General features: G+C 43.4%; 1 protein-coding gene across 4 annotated transcripts in view; it reads right to left on the reverse strand.

Moving 5' to 3' along the window:
• Positions 1-24,061, reverse strand: part of FRMD6 (FERM domain containing 6) — a 1,098,768-nt gene that overhangs the window by 22,628 nt on the left and 1,052,079 nt on the right. For all 4 annotated transcript variants that reach the window (XM_085626961.1, XM_085626960.1, XM_085626962.1 and 1 more), the window contains 3 exons: positions 15,484-15,549; positions 11,341-11,409; positions 4,757-4,931 (listed from right to left, as the gene is read on the reverse strand). In XM_085626961.1, coding sequence (XP_085483087.1) covers positions 4,757-4,931; positions 11,341-11,409; positions 15,484-15,549 — 310 coding nt within the window. The remainder of the gene's footprint in view (positions 1-4,756; positions 4,932-11,340; positions 11,410-15,483; positions 15,550-24,061) is intronic.

Raw genomic sequence — 24,061 nt, forward strand, 5'->3', positions numbered from 1 at the left:
TCCTACAACAACTAAATCAGGCCCTTAACCCCTTTACTGCCCTATATACATACATCATAAAAGGGTGTTCCCAATAAGCCACAGTGATGTACATATGCATATTATGGTCACGTGCCTCGTATGCTATAGGAATTCACCCTTAACCTGTTGCACACTATTGGTGCACACCTTGGAAAGACGTCTATTGTAACAATCTGTGCAGAGCTGGGCCATGTCATATGCCACCTGGATAAAAACAAGTGAAGCCAGTTACGAATTCTGTAAGCCCTCTGGGGTGTAAGCCCGTCGTATCATTCATCTAGGCAACATATAACTAACAAGACTAGGCCCAACAGATTTGGCTTTCAGGAAGCTAAGGCATATTTTACTCTCAAATGCGCTGAAAGTGATAAAGGACTCAACATGCTATTATTTACTTGTTGTCTAAAACCACTTAGTAATGCACTTAATAATGTCACAGTTTTGAAATATATTTTTAAACAGAAAATTCTAAGAGCCATCATCACTGTTTTTAAACATGCTTCTTTATTTATACAGTTCAGCTGTTTATTAAATTGACACATTGGTTGTACCTAAACGTATAAGTAACTTGTTTCTAAATAGTACGTCATACTAGAGTTTTTTCATTCCTATGCTGCTCAATTTATTGAACTCTGGAGGATGAAAGTCTCCGTTCGTGTTGTCAGGACTGAAATTCATGACTTTCCTGGCACATCAGATGTCAAAAGCAAGCACTTCAGAAGCACGATTGTAGCTAACCCTGGGTGAAATGTTGCTTACACTGGCGTAATCTCATGTGATTTTCAGCATTTTACATTTTGATTGTTAAATGAAAAGCCAGAGATTACGCTACTATGCCACGTTGCGTAATATAGCTTCATTACGGTAAAAATCCCTTCCCTTTGTCGCTCTGTTTTATTGATAGAGTTGCTGCAGCCTCTGGTTTCATTGTATATATGCACGTCAGGTATCTTCAGTTTTCGAGCTAAGTTGTCTCTAGGCTACTATAGGCAGTTTACCACACAAGAATCAACCCAACATTGTAAACAAGCTGTCGCCATTGTGAGGGAAGTGGGATAAGGGAGGGGGTGGCAAATGGTGAGCACTTTCGCGGCAGCTTTGATGTTCTCATCAAAGCGGCCGCGAAATGAGCTTTTGTAAACGGGGGATTTGAAAGTGCAAACTAGTGCTTTCAGGCTGCCAAATGGTGCGCGCGCCCGGCGTACATGCACTGTATTTGGAGGCCTGAAAAGCACTAGTTTGCACTTCCATTTCCCCCTTTTACAAAAGCTCTCGCGAGAGCAGCGCTAAAGCGCTGGCTCACGCGAGACCTAAAAAAGAGTGAGGAAAAGAAGACTAACATGAAGTTTCAATACCCAACCACTAGATGGAGGAATAATGCACACAATGTGAATCCAGAAAAGGATTCATGCTGCAAAACTTGGTTGCTCATCACCACTTTGACTCGTTCACCTACTGAGATAAAAATTAAAAAGTGGTCTAACATAGAAAAAATGGCACAGACAAGACTATGACTAGCTGGTCTAATGGGACCATTTAAGCAGGATCACACACAAGATGATATTTGGAAAAACGTCGTAACAGTTTGCAAGTGTCAATAAACTTCACAGAAACTGATTCTTAGTGAAACAATCTCAAAATGTTTTCAGCTTCACGGAGTTCTAGCACAAAAGCAGAATTGTGCTTTGTGTTTTCCTGGTTGTTGAACTCACTAATGATTTTATTAAAAAACTGCTAACTTCTGCGATCCTGTATGTCCTTTTTATATTACCGATTCGTGTGTATTTCTTAGCATTGTTGGAATTGTTTTTTTTCTCAGTTTACATCCATTTTGAGTCCCATGCCTGGAACCTATTTCTTTAATATCAGAAAACACGTTTCTATCTGGCCTCGCTCCAGCTTAGTGTCTTGTGCATCCTACAAAAGAACAATTTGTGGCCTTTAAACTGGCTGTCAACATTACAACAGGCAATGCACTAGGGAGTTTCCTGAACAGCCTGCAAGTAAAGGTTTCCTTTCAGGAACTGTAGGGTATCAAGTAATTTAAGTAAGTGAGTTTAATACCAGAGGAAAGACAAATGTTATCTGCCGTTTTGCATACCTACTGTCTACAAGCTCACCTCATTCTATGTTAACCACAGTCAACACCTGAAACAGGTTTTCATGAACTAAGCCATTGTAGATAAAAGCAGAAAATTAAACAACCCATCCAAACTTCAAAAGAAATATAGATAGGTCTTTCAAATGTATATGGGTGAGAGGTTTCTGTTTTACCTAAAGTGGAGAGGCCCCACAGGAAGCAAGGGACAGAGGTCAATTCTCACAATCAATTTATGTTTGCATTCTGTTAGACATAGTCTCAAAGTGAGTACTGCCACAGAGGATCTGCTTGCACAAAACTAATAATGCAAAAGGAACATCACTTGAGTTACTAGGTTAACATGAACCCATGGGGAAAGAAATCACTCCATATAACTAAGTTACTGGAATTACAAAGAACAAATTGATACCAAATGATACTGAAAACAATACGTTTCCATAGCATTAAGTTGCTTTTTTAGGATAATCAACATTACATGAAGCATTACCAGGTTGTCTGCATACATAAGAGTGTTAATGTGACTGCTCGGACGAAGTGAAAGGAAAACCATGTGGCAGGGCAGATCAGAAAGACATGCTGAGAAGCAAGGGAGAAAGCACGCAGCCCTGCGTGAAGTAATTCCTCATTGAGATTCAGACTATGACCTTTCCCGAAAGGTCAGTTGCATTTGTGTCCAGCTAGCACTATGCAGGAGCTCCAACACATTCGGAAATCTATGCAGCATACAGAGGTTTCACTTTTAGAGTTAATACTGGCTTAGCCATCGGATCAAATGCAGCCCAGAGGTTCACAAGCAATAGTGAAATTGCCCTTCTCCTTGCTTGTGCAATGGGAAATATCATAAAACACTGCACAATGCACAGAGCTTTTTGGCAGAATCATAGCTATTCCTTTTTTGAGAGACTAGTACTCAGTACACAAAAATAGCAAAACTACACCAGAAAGCACTTTATTGCAAAAGGTTATTATTACGATTAATGTTAAGATGATTATGATTATTATTATTATTTGATATATTTCTTGAGTTGGGCGGAATTTGTGTAGTCGTGCTCCGCAAAGCTCCGCGAAATGGTAAAAAATCTCCGCAAGCACGCAAAAGTTCCGCGAAAAACATGCGGAATTGCTTGTTCTACCCGTTCATGATGCTTTTTTCCTGTTCGCGAATGCTGTTTGCGTGCTCGGGGATAAATATCTTGCGAACATGGATTTTGAAAGCGCGAACAAGCAAAAAATTCCGCGAAGCAGCAGATCTTGGAGTTTTGGGCAATTCCGCATTTGGCGCAGAACGCTAAATTACCCAAATTCCGCAAATTCTGCGAGCGGAGCAGAATTTACTGCCCAGGCCTAGCAGTCATACCATTTAAATGGGCCTATTCAACAACAAGAGAAACCTATGGAAACCTACATCGTTTCGGCACTCCACTTACACATAGGTTCACTCGTGAATCTGGCAACAGCGAACATTTTTTCCAGTATCCATTTATACACAGATAGATATGTCCTAGCTAGATTTCATCAATGACAATTCTAGGTAGTCCACTGGGGCCTAGAACATGGTAATATTAACAGATTTGATGGCTCATTTATTATCTGTTACCTTTAGATAATACCTTAAAGCCTTGCCACTTGCAATGCTTGCCTTGATTTAGTACCTGCTTTCCTTACAGGCCGCCTTGTACTGACTGATGCAAACCAATGGTCCACCTGAAAACCCGCAGAGACCTTTACCACAGGTGACAAAAAATATTTTTGGATTGCCTAAGGCTGTTACTCCTCTTATTGTTTGCCAGCACTTAAATAGGTTATTTTGTTATTCTCAGTCACTGCCTACATTGATTCTTTGGTGATTTGAATACTTTAGATATACTTTGCAATCCAAAATCTGCTTAAACCCCCTACACAGTCCCTCATGGGGGTCCCTAGCATCCTTTACCTTTATTTATGAAAGAACACCTTTGTCTCATGCTTGCATTAGTCGCCCAGATAATACCTCAGTAATGATCTGTTTAGCGCTGCAGTTTCAATGTCAACAAAGCACAAGTCAAGTTTAAGTTCACTTTTCAACTTGCTTAGTCTTCTAATAGAGGCTTTGCAGTATCCAATCGTATGCCTGCATAATACGAGGGCCTTGCAATGAATTGGCATACAGATGATGAGCACAGGCATCCCAAACAGGGCCTTAACAAGCTAACTTATGCCTACGCTGGGTGAGACGCAACTGAACTTGTAGTGCTCTATGCTAACTTTCATTCCTTCCATGCATTAGTGAAATCAAATCTCATTTTTCAATAAAATATGCAAAAAATATGTTTCCCATTTTTTTGCAGTAACTCTATGCATCAAACCATTTTTTTTAATTGTACCTGGTGCCTTTCTCCTGAATTGCCCAAGCTATACTATTACGATGAACTCTCTAATGAGTAAGCTTGTGTGGTATTTTACAAATTAAAGGCTGTAATACATTACCTGGAATGGTGCATGCGTATGACTACGTAATGTGCCTACACAGTCAGCTACCCAAGCAAATGCAGGGGGTCTGCATGTGTCTCAGCACGGATTAGAATGAAATCAGCATTTCAGTGCAATGTTTCAGAACTAGATAATGTTAATCTCCAGTGGAAGTCAGGCAGGTACCTTCATTCTCTTCGAGCTTCCTGACCTGCCGCAGCACGGGCTGCAGGTTCATGTACAGGCGGTGGCTGTTGCTGAGCAGTTGAAGAAGGTGGCGGGAGCGCATGGGGCAACCGGTGTAGTACATGAGCTTCCTGGCGGACGGTAAACCATCTGGTAGGATCTCAAACTTCTTACCCTGCAGGAAAAGGGGGATGGAAACAGACACACAAACCATCAGGACCACTGTGAAAAGGGAGGTGTCTAAAAGCAGGAGAAGAGAAGATACACGGCGGGGCAGAACAAGCAAATCACTCCAGTAGCATCTTGACACCACCTCAGAGAGCATTCTAACTGAAAAACATGGAGCATTTATTTTCTATTCTTCACCCATCTTTCGCACTGAAAGTATATATTTCATTCACAAGTCAAATGCTATAGGACCCCCTAATTATTCTCTCCTGTCTCGAGAGCTAAGCTGTTTTTGATGAGTTAGAATACATTTATTTAAAATTCAATATTGCCACATTATGTTTTAACTGATGCAAGAAATAATGAAGAAGGTAAGTGGTTTCTTCTTGAGTGGCCTCCGAGTCACTCCAGAATTGTTCGTTTGCTAAAACGTCTAATGCCCCTAGAAACTCTAAAAAATGTCAATCTGTTCAGCTAACTGCTTGAAAAATTCCCAATACACTTTAGAGTCTACTTTCGAAATAATCCCAGCCTTTTCCAAAGATACAGCTCTCTATATTTTTAGAACCACCATATGTCTGAATTTGAAGGAATGCTGAACCTTCATATAGCATATAAATCCTCACACAAAGAGGTTGAGCTGTTTCTTGTAAGCAGCCTATTTCTGCCACTTTTTGGATAATTTCTAGGCAAGGATTAGCTGTCTGCAGTTGGGCTTGTGGGCTGATAAGAGGATACAGGGCTGCATTTGCCGCTGTCATGTTGGGCTCCTGTGTGAGGAATCAGTACCTTGAGATCCCCTACACTAAGCACCTTCCAGCAAAGCAAAGGCTAGCAGTCAGTACACCGCGTGGGCCCAGACTGGACGAAAGCCGTGCGCAGAGGATGGGTCTGTGTGCACATCAGCATACACGCTCCTCTTGTGTGTACTCACTACTTCGCTCACAGGCCAATGAGTAACAAGATAGGTTAATGTCACTGTCAAATATAACAGCATGTATACTGTATTGTATTGTATTGTATTGTAATTGCATTTCTATAGTGCTTACTACCCCAGACGAGACGTCAAAGCGCTTTTTCAGCGTGTAGCAAGCTACTCCGAAACCCATAAAGGATTAGTGTTGAAAATTAGTAAAGTGAAATATGAAAGTAATTTGAGTGGTAGATATGTTATTCAGTTTTTTGGATCGAGAAGGGTAGCAGCGGGATAGAAAAAGGAAAGAGGTTTGCATTTATATAGCGCTTGCTAACCATGATGGGGTGTTGAAGCACCTTTTTAGCGAGTAGCACGCTACTCCGGTATATATATAACAAAATGTAAACACTCTGCATAATTTGTGAGACTTGGCTCTGGTTTGATTTCCAAAACTGAAAATAGGATGAATTGCACGAGTAAATGGAAATAAACTTTATTACACTGATGGCCCTTGTGGTCTTCAAAAAGAAAAAGTCTCTAAAATAAAAATGTTTCAGAGGCATTTTCTACAATTCCATGATTTCTAAAATGTATTTTTAAATATGATAAAGATGGAAGTCGTATCCTTTAGAAACAAATCATCAGTTTACAGATGCTCAACAAGGGATCACTAAAAGAGATCCACTTGACGCAAGATCAGGAAAAAACACAGCGATTTGCAATATCTGAGAAAGAGCAAGAAGCCCTGTCTGAAATATTCAACACAGTCTCTTCACATTGCAGCTCACAGTTCGTCTCTGGAACAAACCGAATCCTGCATTTTGAACAGTCAGGCTTTGCTCCATATTCAGCAATTCAAACTGTCATATTCCATGCGAGTGCTGACAAGCCGTGCTGAGTGGAATGCGTGTTCGGTTAATAATTTATCCTGCACGCTTAAACAGCTTAAAAATTATCCAATGACAGGACCTTAAGGGTGAGATGCAGAAGCGGTGCTAGTGATCTGTCAGCTTTATGCATTTAATTTTCTGTTGATCTCATGCACTTTCTCTGAAGGGTTTAGAGTTAGGCTTCAAAGTGCTGACACTCTCTGCTTTTCCAACGTGTACCTGATGACTAAGGGCCTGATTACGACGTTGGCGGTGCTGCATCGGCTTTGCCCTGGCACAGCTCCGCCAAAGCCGTGCATGGCCCGCCCTCCAGACTACAAATTTAACTAGTGTCTGGCGGTCTATTTTTTGCCGTTCCCGTGGCGGTGCCCTGGAAATGGGCACCGCAACTGGAACGCAAAAGCAGTTCCAGCACGGCATGTGATGTCCATGCCATGCTGGACCTTGGGGTGTTGTGCCCCCCTGAATGCATCCTCATGACGGCGGGACATGGGGGTCCTGTAGGGCCCTCTTTATTTTCCCACCACCTTCCTTTTCATGGTGGGCTCACTGCCATAAAAAGGCTGGCGGTGGGGGAAATCGTAATATAACGGGTAGACTGCGGCAGTCCCGCCTTGCATATTGCAAACCCCTGTACGCTGCGCCACGGAACGGCGTTTCCCTGGGCAGCCGGCGCAGTGGTCCGAATAGCCGCCTCATCATACAGCGGCTGCAGGACCACCACTGAGAGTCTGGCGGTAAAAAAACTAACTGTTTTCAGCAATCTGTTTAGGGATATGTTTTGCAGAGTTACAGTTTTGCATATTTCCCCTCTGTGAGTCCAGTCCGAGATTTGTTTAGAGACTCTGGAGTATGTAGCATTGTGCTTTACTTCGCCAAAGCAAGGGTGCCACCAATTTCTTTATTTAAATTGGCAGTGGTGTATGGTGACTACTGCATAAGGCATTTTGAGTTACCACTAAAGGTTTCAGGTAAAATGGACCCTTTCTGGCATCCCTTCTCTTCACAATCTTATGTTTATGATTGAGGAGCATGTCTTGGTAAATTCCTGCTTACGAGTTAGTTACTATACCTTCAATTTTACAAGCTGTAGGCATTGATTGGGAAAAGCCATCACTACCACTATCCACTCTACAGCCTACATTTCTTCAGTGACCTCAACTTTCACCTGGAAAACCGAAATGACCTCTGCTCCACAGCACTCCTCAAGAGATTGAGCAACGTCGGACTCACCCAGCTCGTCCTAGAACCAACACACAGAGCAAAACAGCCATCTTCACCACAAGCGACAGCCTCAAATACAACTCCACCACACTTCTCATAAGGACAGACCAAGCCATCATCCACTACGAAATCAACACACCTCAAGTCAACACCCCTACTAGGTTCAGCTTTCCAATCCGCAGCTGGGGCAAAATCACGGGCACAGACTGGGTCAGCACTCTCAGCACGGATTAACCTAGCCCACAGACAACCTCGACAAGGACATCAACATCTTCAACAACTGTATCAAGAACTGCTTGGACTCCCTCAGACCCTTCCAACCCAACAAGCATAGTAGATTATACAAGCAGGCCAGCTGGTACACCGACGACCTCCAAGTCTACAAACAACACTGTAAACAGCTAGAAAGGAAATGAAGAGTCAGCCATGACATCACCGACAGGACTACCTGCAAGGATGAACTCAGACCCTATCACCAGCAAATAAGAGACACCAAGAAAATAGCACTAGTGGACCGCATCGAAGGACGCTCATATTGCTGTAAGGAGATCTTCTCAATCTTTAAGGATTTCATCTTGCCCTCAGCCACTGTTACCAACATTAATACCTCCCAGCAACTCTGCGACAACCTATCCAACTTCTTCCACAGCAAAATTGCAAATATCTCCAGCAACTTCGCACACCAACCCAACCCCTGAGAACTCGTTGCTAACCTTCCTATCACTAACTGTGACGGCTACATGACTGAATAGACAACCCTCACCAGAAACAAGACAGCGCTAATCCTGCAGATCTTCCACTCCGGGGCCACAACAGACCCATGCCCCCACCACATCTACTCCCTGGGAACATCAGCAATCAGCACCACCCAGACCCACAACAGCAACACCTCCATCACATCTGCCACTTTCCCAAATGAATGGAAACTTGCAGAAATCAACGCCCTCTTCAAGAAGCCCACTGCGGACCCACATCAACTAAGCAGTTCCCGCCCCATTTCCCTGCTCTACTATCCAGCCAAAGTAATTGAGAAGGCCATCAACAAGCAACTCATAACCCACCTCTAACTTCTCCATCTTCTAGACAACACTTAATCAGGAATGAGAGAGAACTACAGCACCGAAACAGCACTTATCGTGGCCGCCAATGCCATTCGAATCATCCTAAACCGAAGAGAAACAGCTGCCCTCATCCTGCTCGATCTCTCTGCGACCTTCAACACTGTCTCCCATAACGTTCTCATCAGGAGACTTCATGGATCCGCTCTCAAATGGATTTGTTCCTTCCATAGGGGAAGATCCCAAAGGGTAAGGCTACCACCCTTCACATCAGAGACCAAGAAATTGATATAGGGAGTCACACATGGATCGTCCTTCAGCCCAACCCCTTTTAACGTATACATGACACCACTCGCCAACATCATCTGCTCATAAGACATCACCATCATCTCCTACGCTGATGACTCACAACTCATCCTGTCTCTGACGAACAAAACAACCAACACCAGAACCAACTTCACCAACTGGATGACCATGGTAGCAGACTGGATGCTAACCAACTGCCTGCAGCTCAATTCCGACAACACAGAAGCACTGCTCTTTGACAACAAGATCTCCCAATGGGCCGTTGGAACTGGGACCAACACCCACATCCATGGGAAACAGAGGAAATCTAGAGATCATCCTAGATGACAAGCTCAACATGAGGGTTCAAGTCAATGCAGTGTGCACCTCAAGCTTCCACATCCTTTGCATGCTGTGAACAATCTTCAAATGGTTGCCTCAGAGCAACAGGGGGACCGCCACTCAGGAACTCATCACCAGCAGGCAGGACTATGGCAACACTCTCTACGCAGGCAGTACTACGGCAACTCTCTACGCCGGAATCTTCAAACAACTCCTACACAGACTCCAAACCTTCCAGGACAACACTGTAAGACTCATACTCGACCTCTCACGCCGCAACCACATCACATTGCACCTTAGGAATCTTCACTGCCTCCCCATTCTCAAGTGCAGCTAACTCAAACTTCTCATTCACACATACAAAGCCCTACACAGCACAAGACCAGAATACTTGAACAGATACATACACTTCACCAACCCACCAGACACCTATGCTCTGCCTCAATCTCACTCCTCGCATCCACAAGCAAAAAGCAAAACAGGTCACGCCATGCGCCACGCTAGCGCCATGAGACCTCACGGTGAGATGCGCGCTCTACAAGAACATCTGACATTGACTCATTCTCCTACATGTCACCCAAGACATGGAACGACCTCCCCCAATGCATCAGAGCCCCCCCTCACTTCTTAAGTTATACAAGTAGCTGAAGACCTGGCTCTTCGTATAAGCATTTAAGAAACCACAAACCTACACACCTGTGCAAGCACCTGTATACCCTCTCAGGTGATTAGTGTGCTATAAAAATCAATATAACATAACAAGCATTGTGTGTACTCATTTTTACTAGTGCTATTCGGTAGAAGGGCAGCCGGCACCAAACAAAAGCCTGCAAAACGGGCCTGGCAGCTAGACAGAAAAGAATGTTAGAGGCTTTGAGTGCTCAGCATCAATTCCAAAATTACAGGCAGCAAGGCGAGACTTGAAAGATCAGGAAAGCATACCAATTCAACTGGAACTGTTACCCAAGTTTAAACTTAAGGGGCTCCCTCTCACTAACCTCTATTTCATCTCCAGACATCATTGAGGGCACGGGAACTTAGCAAAACAAACACTGGCAAAGCTAAACAGTCCGACTCTTTGTTAAAGGAAGTGTTTAATAATAGAGGGGCACTTTGTGTGTGCTGCCTCCAGCTGTGCTGGACCCCATTTGGAGGAAGGGTACCACCACTGTGGTGGGTGAGCTCATCTGCCAATGGTTTCCTGCAGTATGTCCTACTATGATTCTGCAAACATGGCCAAGTAGAACCGTTTTCACACTTGATTTTTAGGGTGGTAAGAGCGAGCTGTAACAGGCTTCTCAGGGAGATAGTGTGAGGAACTCAGGAATACCAGTCAACAAACAAATACAATAATATAATATCCAGTCTAGTGCTTTAATGACAGAGCAAAAATAAATAATAAATACTACACAATTCAATTGAGATTATGAATACAGGGTTCTAATGATTTGATTTTCAAGCTTTGGAAATTCACACTGGACAACAGTGATCAGAGAGCATTCGGGTTGTGGGAGAATTCTGGCAATACAGAATGCAAGAGTGGAAAGTACTGGAATGGTGTACGTCCAACCAAATGCTAAAACAGGTGGACAGAACCCATTTTGTATTCCATACAACATTTTTTCACTCTATCTTAACAGAGACACACAGGTTACATTTTGTTACTCTGTACTCCAGAACAGATTGGTTCTTTGTACTCACCACAAACACAAGCTTCCCCACATTTGTCCAAGGGAAATCATAGAGCAATTGCTTTTCATCATCTGCAATCTGTGAAGTACAATAAACCACAGTTAGCAAGATTCAATCATTCGATGCACCATTTCTCAGACTTCATCCTGATATGCATTTGAAATCTATTTTTTTAAGGAGTTTTATATAGCGCAAACTTAACCCAAAGGTATTGAGCATCAGAGCGCTTTACATAGCACCAGTTGCGTTACATGAGTAGATATTCATTTTTGTGAGGCATGGGGAGATTGTGTTTTGCCCAGAATCACAGGACGCTCAGCGTCGTTGCCAAGACTCGAACCCAGTTCCCCAGATTCGAGGTCGACCTCCTCGAATCTGGTTAGGCTACATCGTCTCTCCCTATTGAAAGTCAACTTTTTAAAGAACAGATGATTGAAGAAGTCTGGTGTTAACACAATCATCTATATGGATAATGCCTAGTCAGGGTGGGAACATTCTGATTGACCATTGTGCAAAGCAATGTCTGTTAAGTCTATGCTTTGCCTACAAAACTCCTAAAGATCCTTTTGAGGTCCAACAATAAGTGGTGTACCTATTCAATTCAATTCAATCGTCAATAGTACTGTTATAAGGAATATATTATTTCATATTTACTCGGTACACCTTATAGGTTCAACCCTAAACGTGTAAGTATTTTTACCTCATTACTTAACCTGCACTAGTATTGACTTTCTGTTAATTTTGTAAAAGTTTTGGAAAAAAAATGGGAAACACCGAAGTGGGGTTATCAGAGCACCAAATTATATTTTAATGTGAGCCAGAAGTCCTGCAAAGCAGGATGGAGAAACGAGTTTTGAGATGTCTTCGAACGGAGACTGCTCCTCCTTTAGAGCAGAGTGATGGGGATAATTACTTCCATAAACTAGTTTAATACAAGCAGTAACTGAGTATTGATCTGAGGCTACATGACTGCTAGGAAACCAGAGCAGAATCTTAAAAGAAAGACTTATGCAGGACTGCCAGTGTATCAATGTGAGTATTTATAAACTGGTGGTGTGATGTTTTCAGTTCATTGCTCTGGGTTTTACAGACTCCAATGTAGGGAGCTCTACAAACATAGGCCTGTGCTTCTGTTATGGCATTTACAATTACTGTTCTGTGATATTTCTGTGGAAGACTTTGGATGCCTTTTAGAAACCAGAGTTTGTGGTCAATGATATTCAAAACCTGATTAGTTTGATCGCCCATCAACAGTTAAGAGTCACTAATAACTACATCTGCAAGTCTCACCAACTTATAGAGGTTAAACAGATTTGAGTAGTTTTGGGGAACTTTGGTGTATTTACAAAATTGGGGGGGGGCTTACTTGACTAAGTACAGCTCTCCACGTCTTAGGTTGAAAACACTAAGAAGAGTAAATCTGGCACTGCAAAGTCGGCTTCTAATTCTACCACGTCATAAAATGGCCTTCACGCAATATAAATGAATATGTAGATTTACGCACCGATGGTTTGCTTTCTATCACAGTCTTTCGAATAAGACCATGTAATATTAAGGCAGAGCCTCAGTCCATTTCTGCGGCTCTTGAGCTCAATATAGACCAGCAGTGTTCCCATCGACTGATGCTTTCTGGGTACTGCAGCATACGAGTGATGTCACTGTGCACAAATTCCTTTTTGCTGCCGCGTCCGTTAAACAAAATTTGTAAAAGAACTTAGTGAAGATGAGACACTTTATCTACCCCATATCTATGATATAGAATCAAGGATCTCACTTAAATTGCCAACTCATACAAACCAGCACTAGAGTACACAGGTTAACACAACAGCACAGCAAAACAACACACTTCTTAGACACCCTAGGCAGTTTGGTTTCCACTGTTGTCTAATGATAAAAAAGACAGTAAGACATTAATGATAGTTCATCTTATGATAGGTATGATCCATGCACCCAAACCTTGCTGCCCTTTACCAACAACTACCCTCTGAAGGAGGCAATACCACCGTACAGTGGTTCACACGCGTCGGTTTTGCCCAGTAATCCTAATACGCCATGTTCCAAAGTATTTCAATCTCTCACACTTCTTCATTGAAAAGAAAAGAGACATGCCCACGGGATAGCGGTGGGTAATGGACACTCATAAATAATACATGTTACCCACAGAATCTGTTGTAGGGTAGTATATTATTTTCTCTGAGGATGCACTGGATATGGAGCCACACTGTTGAAGTGAATTGCATTTGGGTATTTATACCTGTATTTTCCAAAGCACTAGTTTGTCTGCTAAAGAGCACCTTAGAGTGTTCTGCTTCTGGTAGAATGGACAATAGTCTGCCTTTCACATGTAGGAGGAAAGTAAATGTCCAGATGGGACCTACTGAGTTACAGTGCTGGGACTTGTTTCTGTTCAGAAGGGGCTTTGGTTAAGATTCTTCTTGATTTGGATTGGTGCGTTTCTATTCTCCGTGATGGGGCTGGGGCATCCCAGAGTACACCCCGTGCATCCTATTACACCTTCCTTCACATGTAGCACTTTTCAAAGCAATGTTTAGCGAATCCTGGTGAGACAGGAAGTTAGGTTTCTGGATGCAATGGACTTTGCAGCATAAGGGCCTGGGCAGCATGCATAATGTTTTGATTGGGATCCTTTATGTCACTTGAAACCAGGGGTGGATGCTAGCAGCAGGATTATGCTATCGTGTTTTGCCAGCTTTGGCATAGTTTGGGTACCAGTTTCTCAATTCATAGGAACTGCAGCATATTTTCTGGGGAATGCAGAGTAAATTATATTATAGTTTTGCAACCATGAGCGGACCAGCCATCGGAGATTGAACTGAAGGGGGTTGAATGACTCCTTCAGTCCCACTGTTGGAAATGTGTTCCCTTAAAAGTGATTAATGTTTCCAAACAGAAAAAGAAAGGTAACAGTAAGAGTTAAAGTCAAACAAAATATCCAGTTCCTGGGCGGCTAAATTGATCATCTGAGATTATCACAACAAAAAAGGAATGGAAATACTTCAGCCAATAAATTTCCTCTGGGTAAGATTCAGTTCCAAGAGTTTTTAGCCTATCCGTGCTCTTACTATAGGGGACCAAAAATATGTTCATTGATCATGAACTCCCTCCAAATGAGCACCCCAGCCCAAAAAGCCCTTGATTCCTATGAATGGGAACACAAGCAACATCAGGTAAAGTCCACCTCTACTGGGCCTCACCCAGGAGGTGCTGCTGGATTCCATGGGGCAGAACAGGCACAGGACGAACATCCGTGAACGCCTCTCTCCCTTAGGGAGGCTCAGCGAGACAGCCAAAACGTTCTACTAACTATTATGGAAACTATGGCCGGCTAACAAGATCTTTCATGGTGAAACAATCTTCCTACCATCCTCAGCAATGTCAAAAATCCTCACACCTTCAAACATACTTGTAATGGAACGACTGGGACCCTACCATTATTGTCAAGTGCACGTATAGGGATATAACATCTTATAATTGTGTTTCAATACATAGATTAGATTTTCGTTGATTGCACATATTTTATATAATGGCGACGGGGGCGAAAAAGCTTAAGTTAAAGGTAAGAAGAGGGAGGAGTGTTACTGTCAGAGGAAAAAATGCATCTCCTGCAAGGTGATCATGTAGAGTTTATGGTATAACTTTTGTGTAAAGGCGGGTGTTCCTACCTCAGTATTGAAGCCCGAGCCAGTTCTTAAATAGGCGGGTGGGGCAACGTTCATCAATGTTTGTTTCTTTAAAGGCCAGCACCAGAATAACTTTGCTGCTCTGCAGAGGTTTGAGACAGTGAATAACTGCACTAGTTTCCTTTTAATCTGAAGCAATGCACACAGCGGTGTGAAATGCCTTTTGATTAATGAAGTAGGGCCAGCTTCTTGGCTTGGTGACAGAGCCACCCGCTGCAGAAGACACGTCTAATGCAGCGAGGCGGCCGCGTACTCCTCATGCAGCACGCGTAAACCACATCGCGTGCCATTCCATGCGGGAAAGAGGGCTCGCTTTGTATGGACTTTCTCCTGGACACCACTGACATTATTTTTCAGTCTGACTTCATGTACTTTTTCCCTTAGGATTTAAATATAAACAAACATACAAGTCTGCTCTGCTTTGGTAACATTCTGTGTAGGCTAAACATACCTGAAAAATCTGTATTCCTCGCAGTGTCAGGCCCAACATTAACGAAGCCTCAATTTCCCTTTTATCCTAAAATAAAAATATGTTAACATAATAAAAGTTTATTAAATGCATTTTTCTACAGATTATTCTTCAAACATGTTAGTGCTGCACTAAGTCAGCCATTTCTTCGCCCCACTCATAAAAGCGATGCTGTACAGCAAAGGTCCTTATGGGTTCATGTAGCAGAGTAATAACATGTCACCAATTAGACAAATTCTAAACCCAAACTTAACAAGAACGTCGGTCTTTGGGGATGTTTAAACCAAAGACAGATGCTAAGAGAAAACAAGGACCCCAAGGGGGAGCTTATGGCAAAGAGGCAAGAAGCACTTTGAAAGGGATTCCTTTATGCTGTCACGTGCTAAAACATAGGGCGCGTTTTGTCATTTATTCCACAAAAGTACATTTCTCTACGACAGTAGATAATAACTGTGACTGAATCAATCGATGAATGGACAAATAAATCAATCATTTGCAAATGAATCAGCAGCAGCTCCGTATATTTCTGAGTGCTACGAACTAAAATGAACAGAAAATCAGTAATAAAAATGATGCTGTGAAAAGCTATGATGCAGATTCACAAAAGTGTCAACTTGCACATAGGATTTTTGTAAACTCCCTCTTACCTTGGGATCATACAAATGCAAAAGGCTAGGCTCCTTATTTTGGGAACATGCATGTTTCCGCCCCGAACGGTAAACATTTTACTCTGAAAATTCTTCCATAATCACAGAAATTACACTGTTTAGTGGTGTTTACACGCACAGAATTCCACTAACTGTTAATCAGTTTTCTGACAGCAACTCGCATTTTTTTGTACTTTGATGATCAAACTGGTTTGTGAATTGGACAACAGGTGCATTTGAAAATAGTGCTCTTCGTTTAGACAAAAGGAACACGCAGTCAAGTTTTTGGGCAAAGATGTATGATACAAACCACTAGTGTAAAGTTGTGAGATACTTGCAAAAACTCACAAAATCAGAAGGAGGGAGAGAGGCAGGGAAGGAGGCAAAGGAAGCAAATTTCTTCATTCTCTGGTAACTTCTGTACTGTTACTCTTTTAAGATGTTCCCACTCGTCACGAATAAGAAACGGGCCATGCTGTGGCCAGTGCCGGCAAATGTTTCAAAAAAGCTACGTGTAGCGAGGGCGCTTCTGTCAAACACGTTTCGGCTCGTCCCCTACTTGTGTCCCAGCATGATACACCGCTCAATTCCTAACCACAAATCCAAAGGGAGGTACGTTATCTAGGACTGAGGACCGGGGAAGGTGACACAGTTACTGCAAAGAGGGAACTTACATTGGAACCTTAGTTAAAAGCAAGTTTTAATAAAGTGCTCATCTTAGGGGCAACCCCACACGGCTCATCACGTCACAAATTGTTCCAATAAAAAATAGGCACCGAAAAACTGGGCCCTAGCACAATCTGCAACCTCTGAGGTGCGTACCTAAAACTGAATTAAATATTTAGGAAAGTGGGAGGAAGCGGCCATGATGGATATCAGTCTGGCCCCAGGCGTACGCCATCTTATGAATCTCTAATGAAAAACATGGAGGTCAGTGTATTCCAGCACTCAGCAGTACAGATGCACAAGTAAGGACACAGACAGACATCTCTCGGACATGATGAAGGCCCAGAACTCCAGTTATGAGGAACTGAAGGAGTGTTTTACAGGATAAGCCATGAGGCTGCCCCCTGAGGGGGATACATGTAACAAAAGGCCTGTGGCCCTCATGAGAGAGCGTAATGCCAAAAACGCACATACCCTGGGTAGAGAGGGCAGGTGCCACTCTCACAAAAGGGGTGCATTTTGGGCGTTTCCAGATATCAGAGCACAACTACGATGTCAGCAAAAAGTAGACTAAAGGGGGAGCCTTCAGTGAGGTTGTAGGAGTCTCACGCTCCCTGCCGAAAACACACAGTACCGTCCAGACAACATACAAGGGTTGAGCGTAACACCTTCACAAAGCCTTACAGAGCACTTTAGTCACAATGCTACTACTTGTGTAATGTATAATGTGGCCCAACATATGATCCGTGGTATTTAAAAAATATGCACTGGTAACAAATGACCTGAAGTAATTTCGCACAATGCAGATTATGAATTAACGAGTGGAAGAAAATGATTTTGCCAAATTTTTGTCCCATTCTGAGGTACAGAAAAGCTGGTAATTACGTGGACAGAAAAAATAGTAGAAGTTTATCTTGCTCCACTGTATATGCCAGTGCAAAACTTTGTGTAATACATGCAGCAGGCCAGGATTGGAGCATAACATTGTTGTTCCTCTGTCTCAAACCAAAAGAAAGGGGAATGAAGCAAAAATAAAATCTACGTATTTTTAGAATTTCGAACTTCATGATTGCACAGTGGCCTCTGTCTGACACAGGCACATCCACATGGCTGAGAGAAGACTCTATATGTGCCTGTCCGGTTCATATCCCCAGGACCTTGCCTACAAGAAAAGCATCTTTCTGCCTGCACCGCCCAGGCCTGTGCACTTGAAGCTCACAGGGCTTTCTGCGTCTTTCATCTCCCTCCAAGAGAAAGCACCGTTTATTATTAAAATGTATCCATAAAGGGCAGAGTATGCATTCCGCGCTGTGTAATGGTTTAGGAGACACACTATGTTCACAAAGGGTTGTCTCTGAAGTGCTGCCAACTCCTTTGTGGCTGTGGGGATGGAGGGGGGCGGAGCCTAGCGCAGCTGCAGCCTCTTTCAGACTTAAGATGGTGTTGTACCACAAAGGCACCGGCTCATCACTATTCAACTCCTCATTCTGGAGTGTTTTCACTGTCTTGCCTGTTTTACCAGAGGTGGAAATGTGCACAACTTGTAGTCCTACAGATACACAGCATCATCCAAAAGCTCCTCTCGCTCATGAGACCGGCGCGCTGTCACTGGGCTCTGCTCCAGAGCCGCAGGTCTCAGCTTTCTATGTATAGCTCTTTCCAGCCAGACATTAAAGGGCTCATTAAGGGTTGTCGTAGGTGGATGGGGAGGGTATTCCATGTATTGTCCGCGAGGTGGGAGAAGAATCTGCCGCCGGTGGTGGTTCGGTGGATGCGTGGGACGGTGGTGAGGGCAAGGTCAGCGGAGCGGAGCTGGCGGTGTAGAAGGTGAATCATAACTGTTTGACTTTCTTGTCTGTCGCTTGTTTCTTATTCAATGACGTTGCTTCCTGGGCTTGTGTTTTCCATTCACTGGAGCACAGCTGTTTTACAATGTTCCTAATTGGATGAGTTGTATCCTTCCACTGCTTACATTCGGGGGACTTCTTTTAGCAATCAACAGCAGTGAATGTGTTTATGCTCTTTCCTTGTATGCTGCATCCTCTCTCACATTCCCCCCACACCCTGTGTGCTGCTCCCCATATTAGCTCATTAATTGATTCCCCCGACCCTCCCAGTCTTGACCAGTCTGCTTTTTTTCCTAACCCAATGTTAATTGTATTTTCTTCTTTTTCAAAATTGTGGCAGCTCTGCAATTTGCTACCAATTCGCTGCTTTCTCTATGATTTGCTTTTGAGCACTTTCCTTTTTTATCTAACGTTCCAAGATGGGTCTGCCATTCTGGGCAGCTAAAATAAAAGTTAAAACACAAACACTGGCGAAGACAATAAGTCTCACTTTGTAAATGATTTGGGAACAACACTATTAGCTTTGCCAATGACTGGTGCTTTTTTAATGTGAAGGCATTGGGAAAACCAATAACAGTGACCGCCCATGCAAAACGTATAGGAAACTATAGAGCCGATTACGATTGCGGAAGGACTGCCACTGCCAGCCATGCGGTGACGGTCCTTCCGCCATCGGACCGCATTTTCCCCCCGCCACATTACGATGGCGGAGGGAAACGCTTTCGGACTACAGAGGATGTAAAGATCGTGTGCCACGGAACCGCCACAGGCAATCGTTCTAATTGCCTGGCGGAGCGGTCTGCATCCATGAAATGGCACCGTCCGCTAAACTACGATGCTGTCTCCAGCCAGCCTATCCATGGCGGGTAAATCGCCATTGAAAGGCTGGTGGAGATTGGTTTCGTGGGCCCGTTACGGGCCCCCCTTGTGTTGGGGGGAGGTGTGGGTGCACTGGGGGGTACCCCCCTACATTTCACTGCACCAAGTGGCAGGCACCATGTGGTGCCTGCCACGTAAGTGCAGTGAAATGCACAACATGCTTTTTGAACATTGCGGCGGGTGATGCTGTCAGCAGCACCCGCTGCAATGTTAAAATGCAGAATGCGACTGCCATGGTGGCGGTCGCATCCTAATTGGATGTGCGGGACCGCCGCATGTATTGCGGACGGTCCCTTTCACCACCACGATGGCGGGCAGACTCCAGTCCATCCGCCATCGTAATCGGCTCCTTAGTTTCCTAAACTTTCAAGATGACTGCCACTCTACATCACATAATATAATTTCGCAAAGTGACGCCAATCTTGAAAGTATAGAAAATAAGAAAAATTTAAAATAAATTCTTCATGCAACGTAATGACATAGCACCAATGTAGAGTATAGAAAGTATAGAAAGTTATGTTTTCTTTACTTTGTAGACAGTCGCTGCTTTGCATTGTCATGTTGTGCATTACAACGTAGTGGCCATCTTGAAAGTATAGAACACAAAGGGACCAATTCTCAAAAGCATTCAGGCGTATGAGAAGTAGCACCATAGGAATACTCTTACATGCACACTTACATGCCTTTGTGAATTGGCCCCAAAACAAACAGCTCCATATTATAAGAGTACAAAAAGAGCACACTACTATCTGTTTGTACCAGTTGTTTATGAATATTCTCTTAATATTTTAAATTTAGATGTTCTGGTGCAAGTTAAAGAACATAAAAGAGTATTGCTGATTTACTACTTTACGTACTCTAAAAGACCCTAATGTTATTCATAATTTTATCATAGCTGATTGCAGCGATCGTCTATGCTAGTGCCACTGCATTATAAAAGCATCTGCCATTCGTAAAGCAACTGTGAGCATAAGCATTTAGCGGGAGGGGGCGGTGGAACAAGAATGAAGAAAAAGGAAAAGTGGTCTGCTAGGGGAGTGAACATTTTTAGGTCGAGCCTGGGCAGCGTATGCGCTGCTCTGCGAGGCATGCTGTATTAGAGTATGCACTTGAAGCCCCACCCACTCTCTGCCCATATTTGTCATTGGCTCGTGTCATTGTCCTTCATAAATGCTGGCTTCTGATTTGTAAATAGGCTTGTTAGTCCCTACTTAGTACCCCCTTGTCTTTATTTGTAACCTCTTATGAGGACATCCCATTATATTTGTGTTGTTGGTCGGTAGGCTTTAATTACAGCCTCCGAGCACTATTTCGTTTAATGGTTTTCGCATACCTGCTGTTGCAGGCATGACACGCTCGCTCACAACAGCTTTATTATTTTTTTTACATAGCATGGCAAGCCACGCTGATAGTTGCGGCCGTGCCTTTGTTTTACTTGACGCACCATACGCGGCCACATTTTTTGTTTTTTCTATTTATTTAATTTCTGTTTAATTGCCCCATGCCGCACTTGAACTGTAATGTCGGCTACGCCCCTTTCTTTAAACAAGGAGAGTCTAAGGAAAAGGGCGTGGCCGCCATTAAAGTGAAAGCGCGGAATGGGGAGCTTTTTTTTGTTTGTAAAAGCACCCCTTAACGTGCTTTCACTTTAATGGCGTTTACACCCCTTTCCTTAGACTCAGCTCGTTTAAGGGAAAGGGGTGCAGCCGACATTAAAGTGTAAGTGCAGCATAGGTATTTTTACAAACTAGCATTTGTAATGCAATAGGTGCTGCATTCACGAAACTCATGTAAATACGAGACCTATTGCATTGCAAATGCTTGTTTTAAAAGGTAAGCGTAACAAGGAGAGGTATGGGGCAACTGAGGAACAGGGCTGGTGGAGCAAATAAAGGCCGCTAATGAGTGGTGACATTGAACAGGTACAAGTGGGATAGTAAAAAAAAAAGAAAAAAAAAAAAAGAGAGCAGGATTGTGAGGGCCTTGGGAGCAACACACAAATTAGGAGATCGGAGAGAGCAGGGATGTTGGGGTGTACAGAGAGAAGAAGCACGAAGAAGAAGAAGGAGAAAGAGAGCAGGAAACAAACACAGTTGCATGAGTGCTAAAACAATAGTAAATGTAGTTTCTTGGGTGTACGCAGTGGAAGGATATAAGCTATCCAATAACAAAAAAATCTATGTTTCAGGGAAGAACAAGCACAAGAACAGGAAAGAAAGCCATTGAATGAAAAGCAAACACATGCGGTTGACAAGAAAGACATAAAGTTATACAGTGGGTTGACCCACAGCCCACTGTAATTATTGTTATTGTCTACAATAAGAAAAACATAAAGACAGCTAAATGATGACTGCAGGCAAGACCTAAAAACAGCTGCTGCAGCATCTTAATACATATGTGCACACGCATGGTGATGTCTGCGCACATGTATGTTGTCATTACAGTTCTGTTTACTTCTGGTTGTTTCCAATACTCGCTGCTCCCCTACGCCCTGAGAAGCTAACAGAAGGCATTAGAGGGACAATAGGAGAGCCTCGCTGTGCCTTCTGTGCTCAAAGAGCGTGCAAAGTCATGCCCGCTCCCCCTGGCAAGTTGGTGAGCCAATGCTCATGCAGCTCCCCAGGCGGGATTTACCAGGCAAGCATGCACGTTGCGCTCATCCAGGTAGATCATTCATTTGTTCTGACTCTCCTTTTATATAACCGCCTGGATGGTTGCTGGCCCCTCTTGGGTCACTAGTGGTGGAGCTGCAGAAGGTACATTTATCTCTCTCTCCTCCTTGGTATTTCTTTTCTGCAACTGGTTATTTTTTGTTTTGTGGCCAATCCACTCCATTGATTGATCACAACTTCACAGGTTACAATGGAGAAGACGAGGACCTAAGTTTGAAGATCCCGCTTGCCTGTGCTTTAAGTAGGGGAGACAATTATCGTGGGACCACATTAGATATTAAGGAATATCTCAAGAGTCCAAGCAGTTCGCCCAAGGACAATTCCCAGGACACTCATGTGAACCACTAAACCTGGGAGCAGCTGGTTAACATGGCAGGAGCTCAGCAGAACATTACAAGAGGAGACCCATCAGGACTGTCAACACAGAAAACAATGAAGAACTTTTAGTGTAGCCACGTGCTGCAACACTGACTATCTTATTTGTAAAAATAAACCTTTGTTTGTCGCCTCCTACAAAAGACTACACAGCGTAATATACACAGTCTTTGTTAAGCGAAATCAATGCCAGGCCTCTTCGTCCAACACAGAAACCCGCAGGTGGTGATGTTTGCTTCTCTCTGCTGGAACTCAGCCACTTGTCACGAGACAGAAAGAAAAGAGTATCTTGAAATGATTTCTTGGTATGTGTGTGGGGGTGTTGGCTGTAGGCGCGATCCCTTGCATAATTCTGGTATGTGGGCTTAGAGAACATTTGCGATAGGACACATTTTCTTTCACAGAGGACTGACCATATTATGGAAAATGTCAAATACACTGTGGCCAGTCATACAATCAAAATCCATGTAGTTCTGTTTTATTATATTTTCACAATAAACATAGAAAACAAATAAAGACGGGCAGAAATGTTTCTATCACTCCACTAGTTATCCGAGTTCAGAAACAAACAACTCTGTTGAGCAGACAGGCAGATTAAACACTGCTCAAGGCTGCAAGGTCTGCATGGATCACCATGGAAATCTCCATTATGTCTCGCCTGGCAGTGCAACTGCCTTCCTTGACCTATTACTATTAACTCTTCAAAGTATAATAATTATTCCTATTTGTAAAGTGCGCACATATCACTCCTTAAGGGTTTCAAGGCGCTGGGGGTCGTCGGGGAGAATAAGTGAGCCATTGCCCAGAGCCACATGATGCTAAGCTGAGCTACCACCGGCGCTAGGGATCGAACCATGAGACCTGCACTCTGGAGTCAGCCGCTCTGCCGCTGTGCCACATCTCTCCTATGATATGAGAGGGCTTATGCTTCTCCTAGAGGAGTACTTCTCCTCACCTCCTGCTGGTGGCTATTTGGTGTAAAGAATCAACAAAGCGCAATGCTCCTGAGAAACAAAGGGAGGCAGGGTCTCCCCAAGTGGTGGAGAGTGCCTGGACCAGACTTATGGATGGGGACAGTCAGCAGGACTGTTTTATGTTGCCCTCAGACATGGGTTCCCGAAGGGTCACTTTGGCGGAGATCATTTTAGAGGCCGCCGTATGATGAGTGCAAGTGAAGTGGCTTGTGACGTGAAGTGGTGGGGTGTGAATAAAGGTTAAAACTAGTAAGGGAGATCCTGCACTATACTTTAATGAGGGGATTGCCCTTCCAGGGATAAATACCTATAGCAGGTGGGTGCTTCCTCAGGGTTTTAAACGAACCCTGTCTGAGTGTTGAGACTTAATAGGGTAAGTATCCTATCATCTCGAGGGAGAGACCTGATTCCGGTCACCCCCTCATAAGTGTGTCGACATGTTTTGTGCCTATTCTGGTCATAGGGATTCGGAGCACTTTATCAGGACAAAAAACATATAG

The sequence above is a fragment of the Triturus cristatus genome, chromosome 9 (assembly GCF_964204655.1).
Source record: "Triturus cristatus chromosome 9, aTriCri1.1, whole genome shotgun sequence".
In the NCBI taxonomy this organism is placed as follows: domain Eukaryota; kingdom Metazoa; phylum Chordata; class Amphibia; order Caudata; family Salamandridae; genus Triturus; species Triturus cristatus.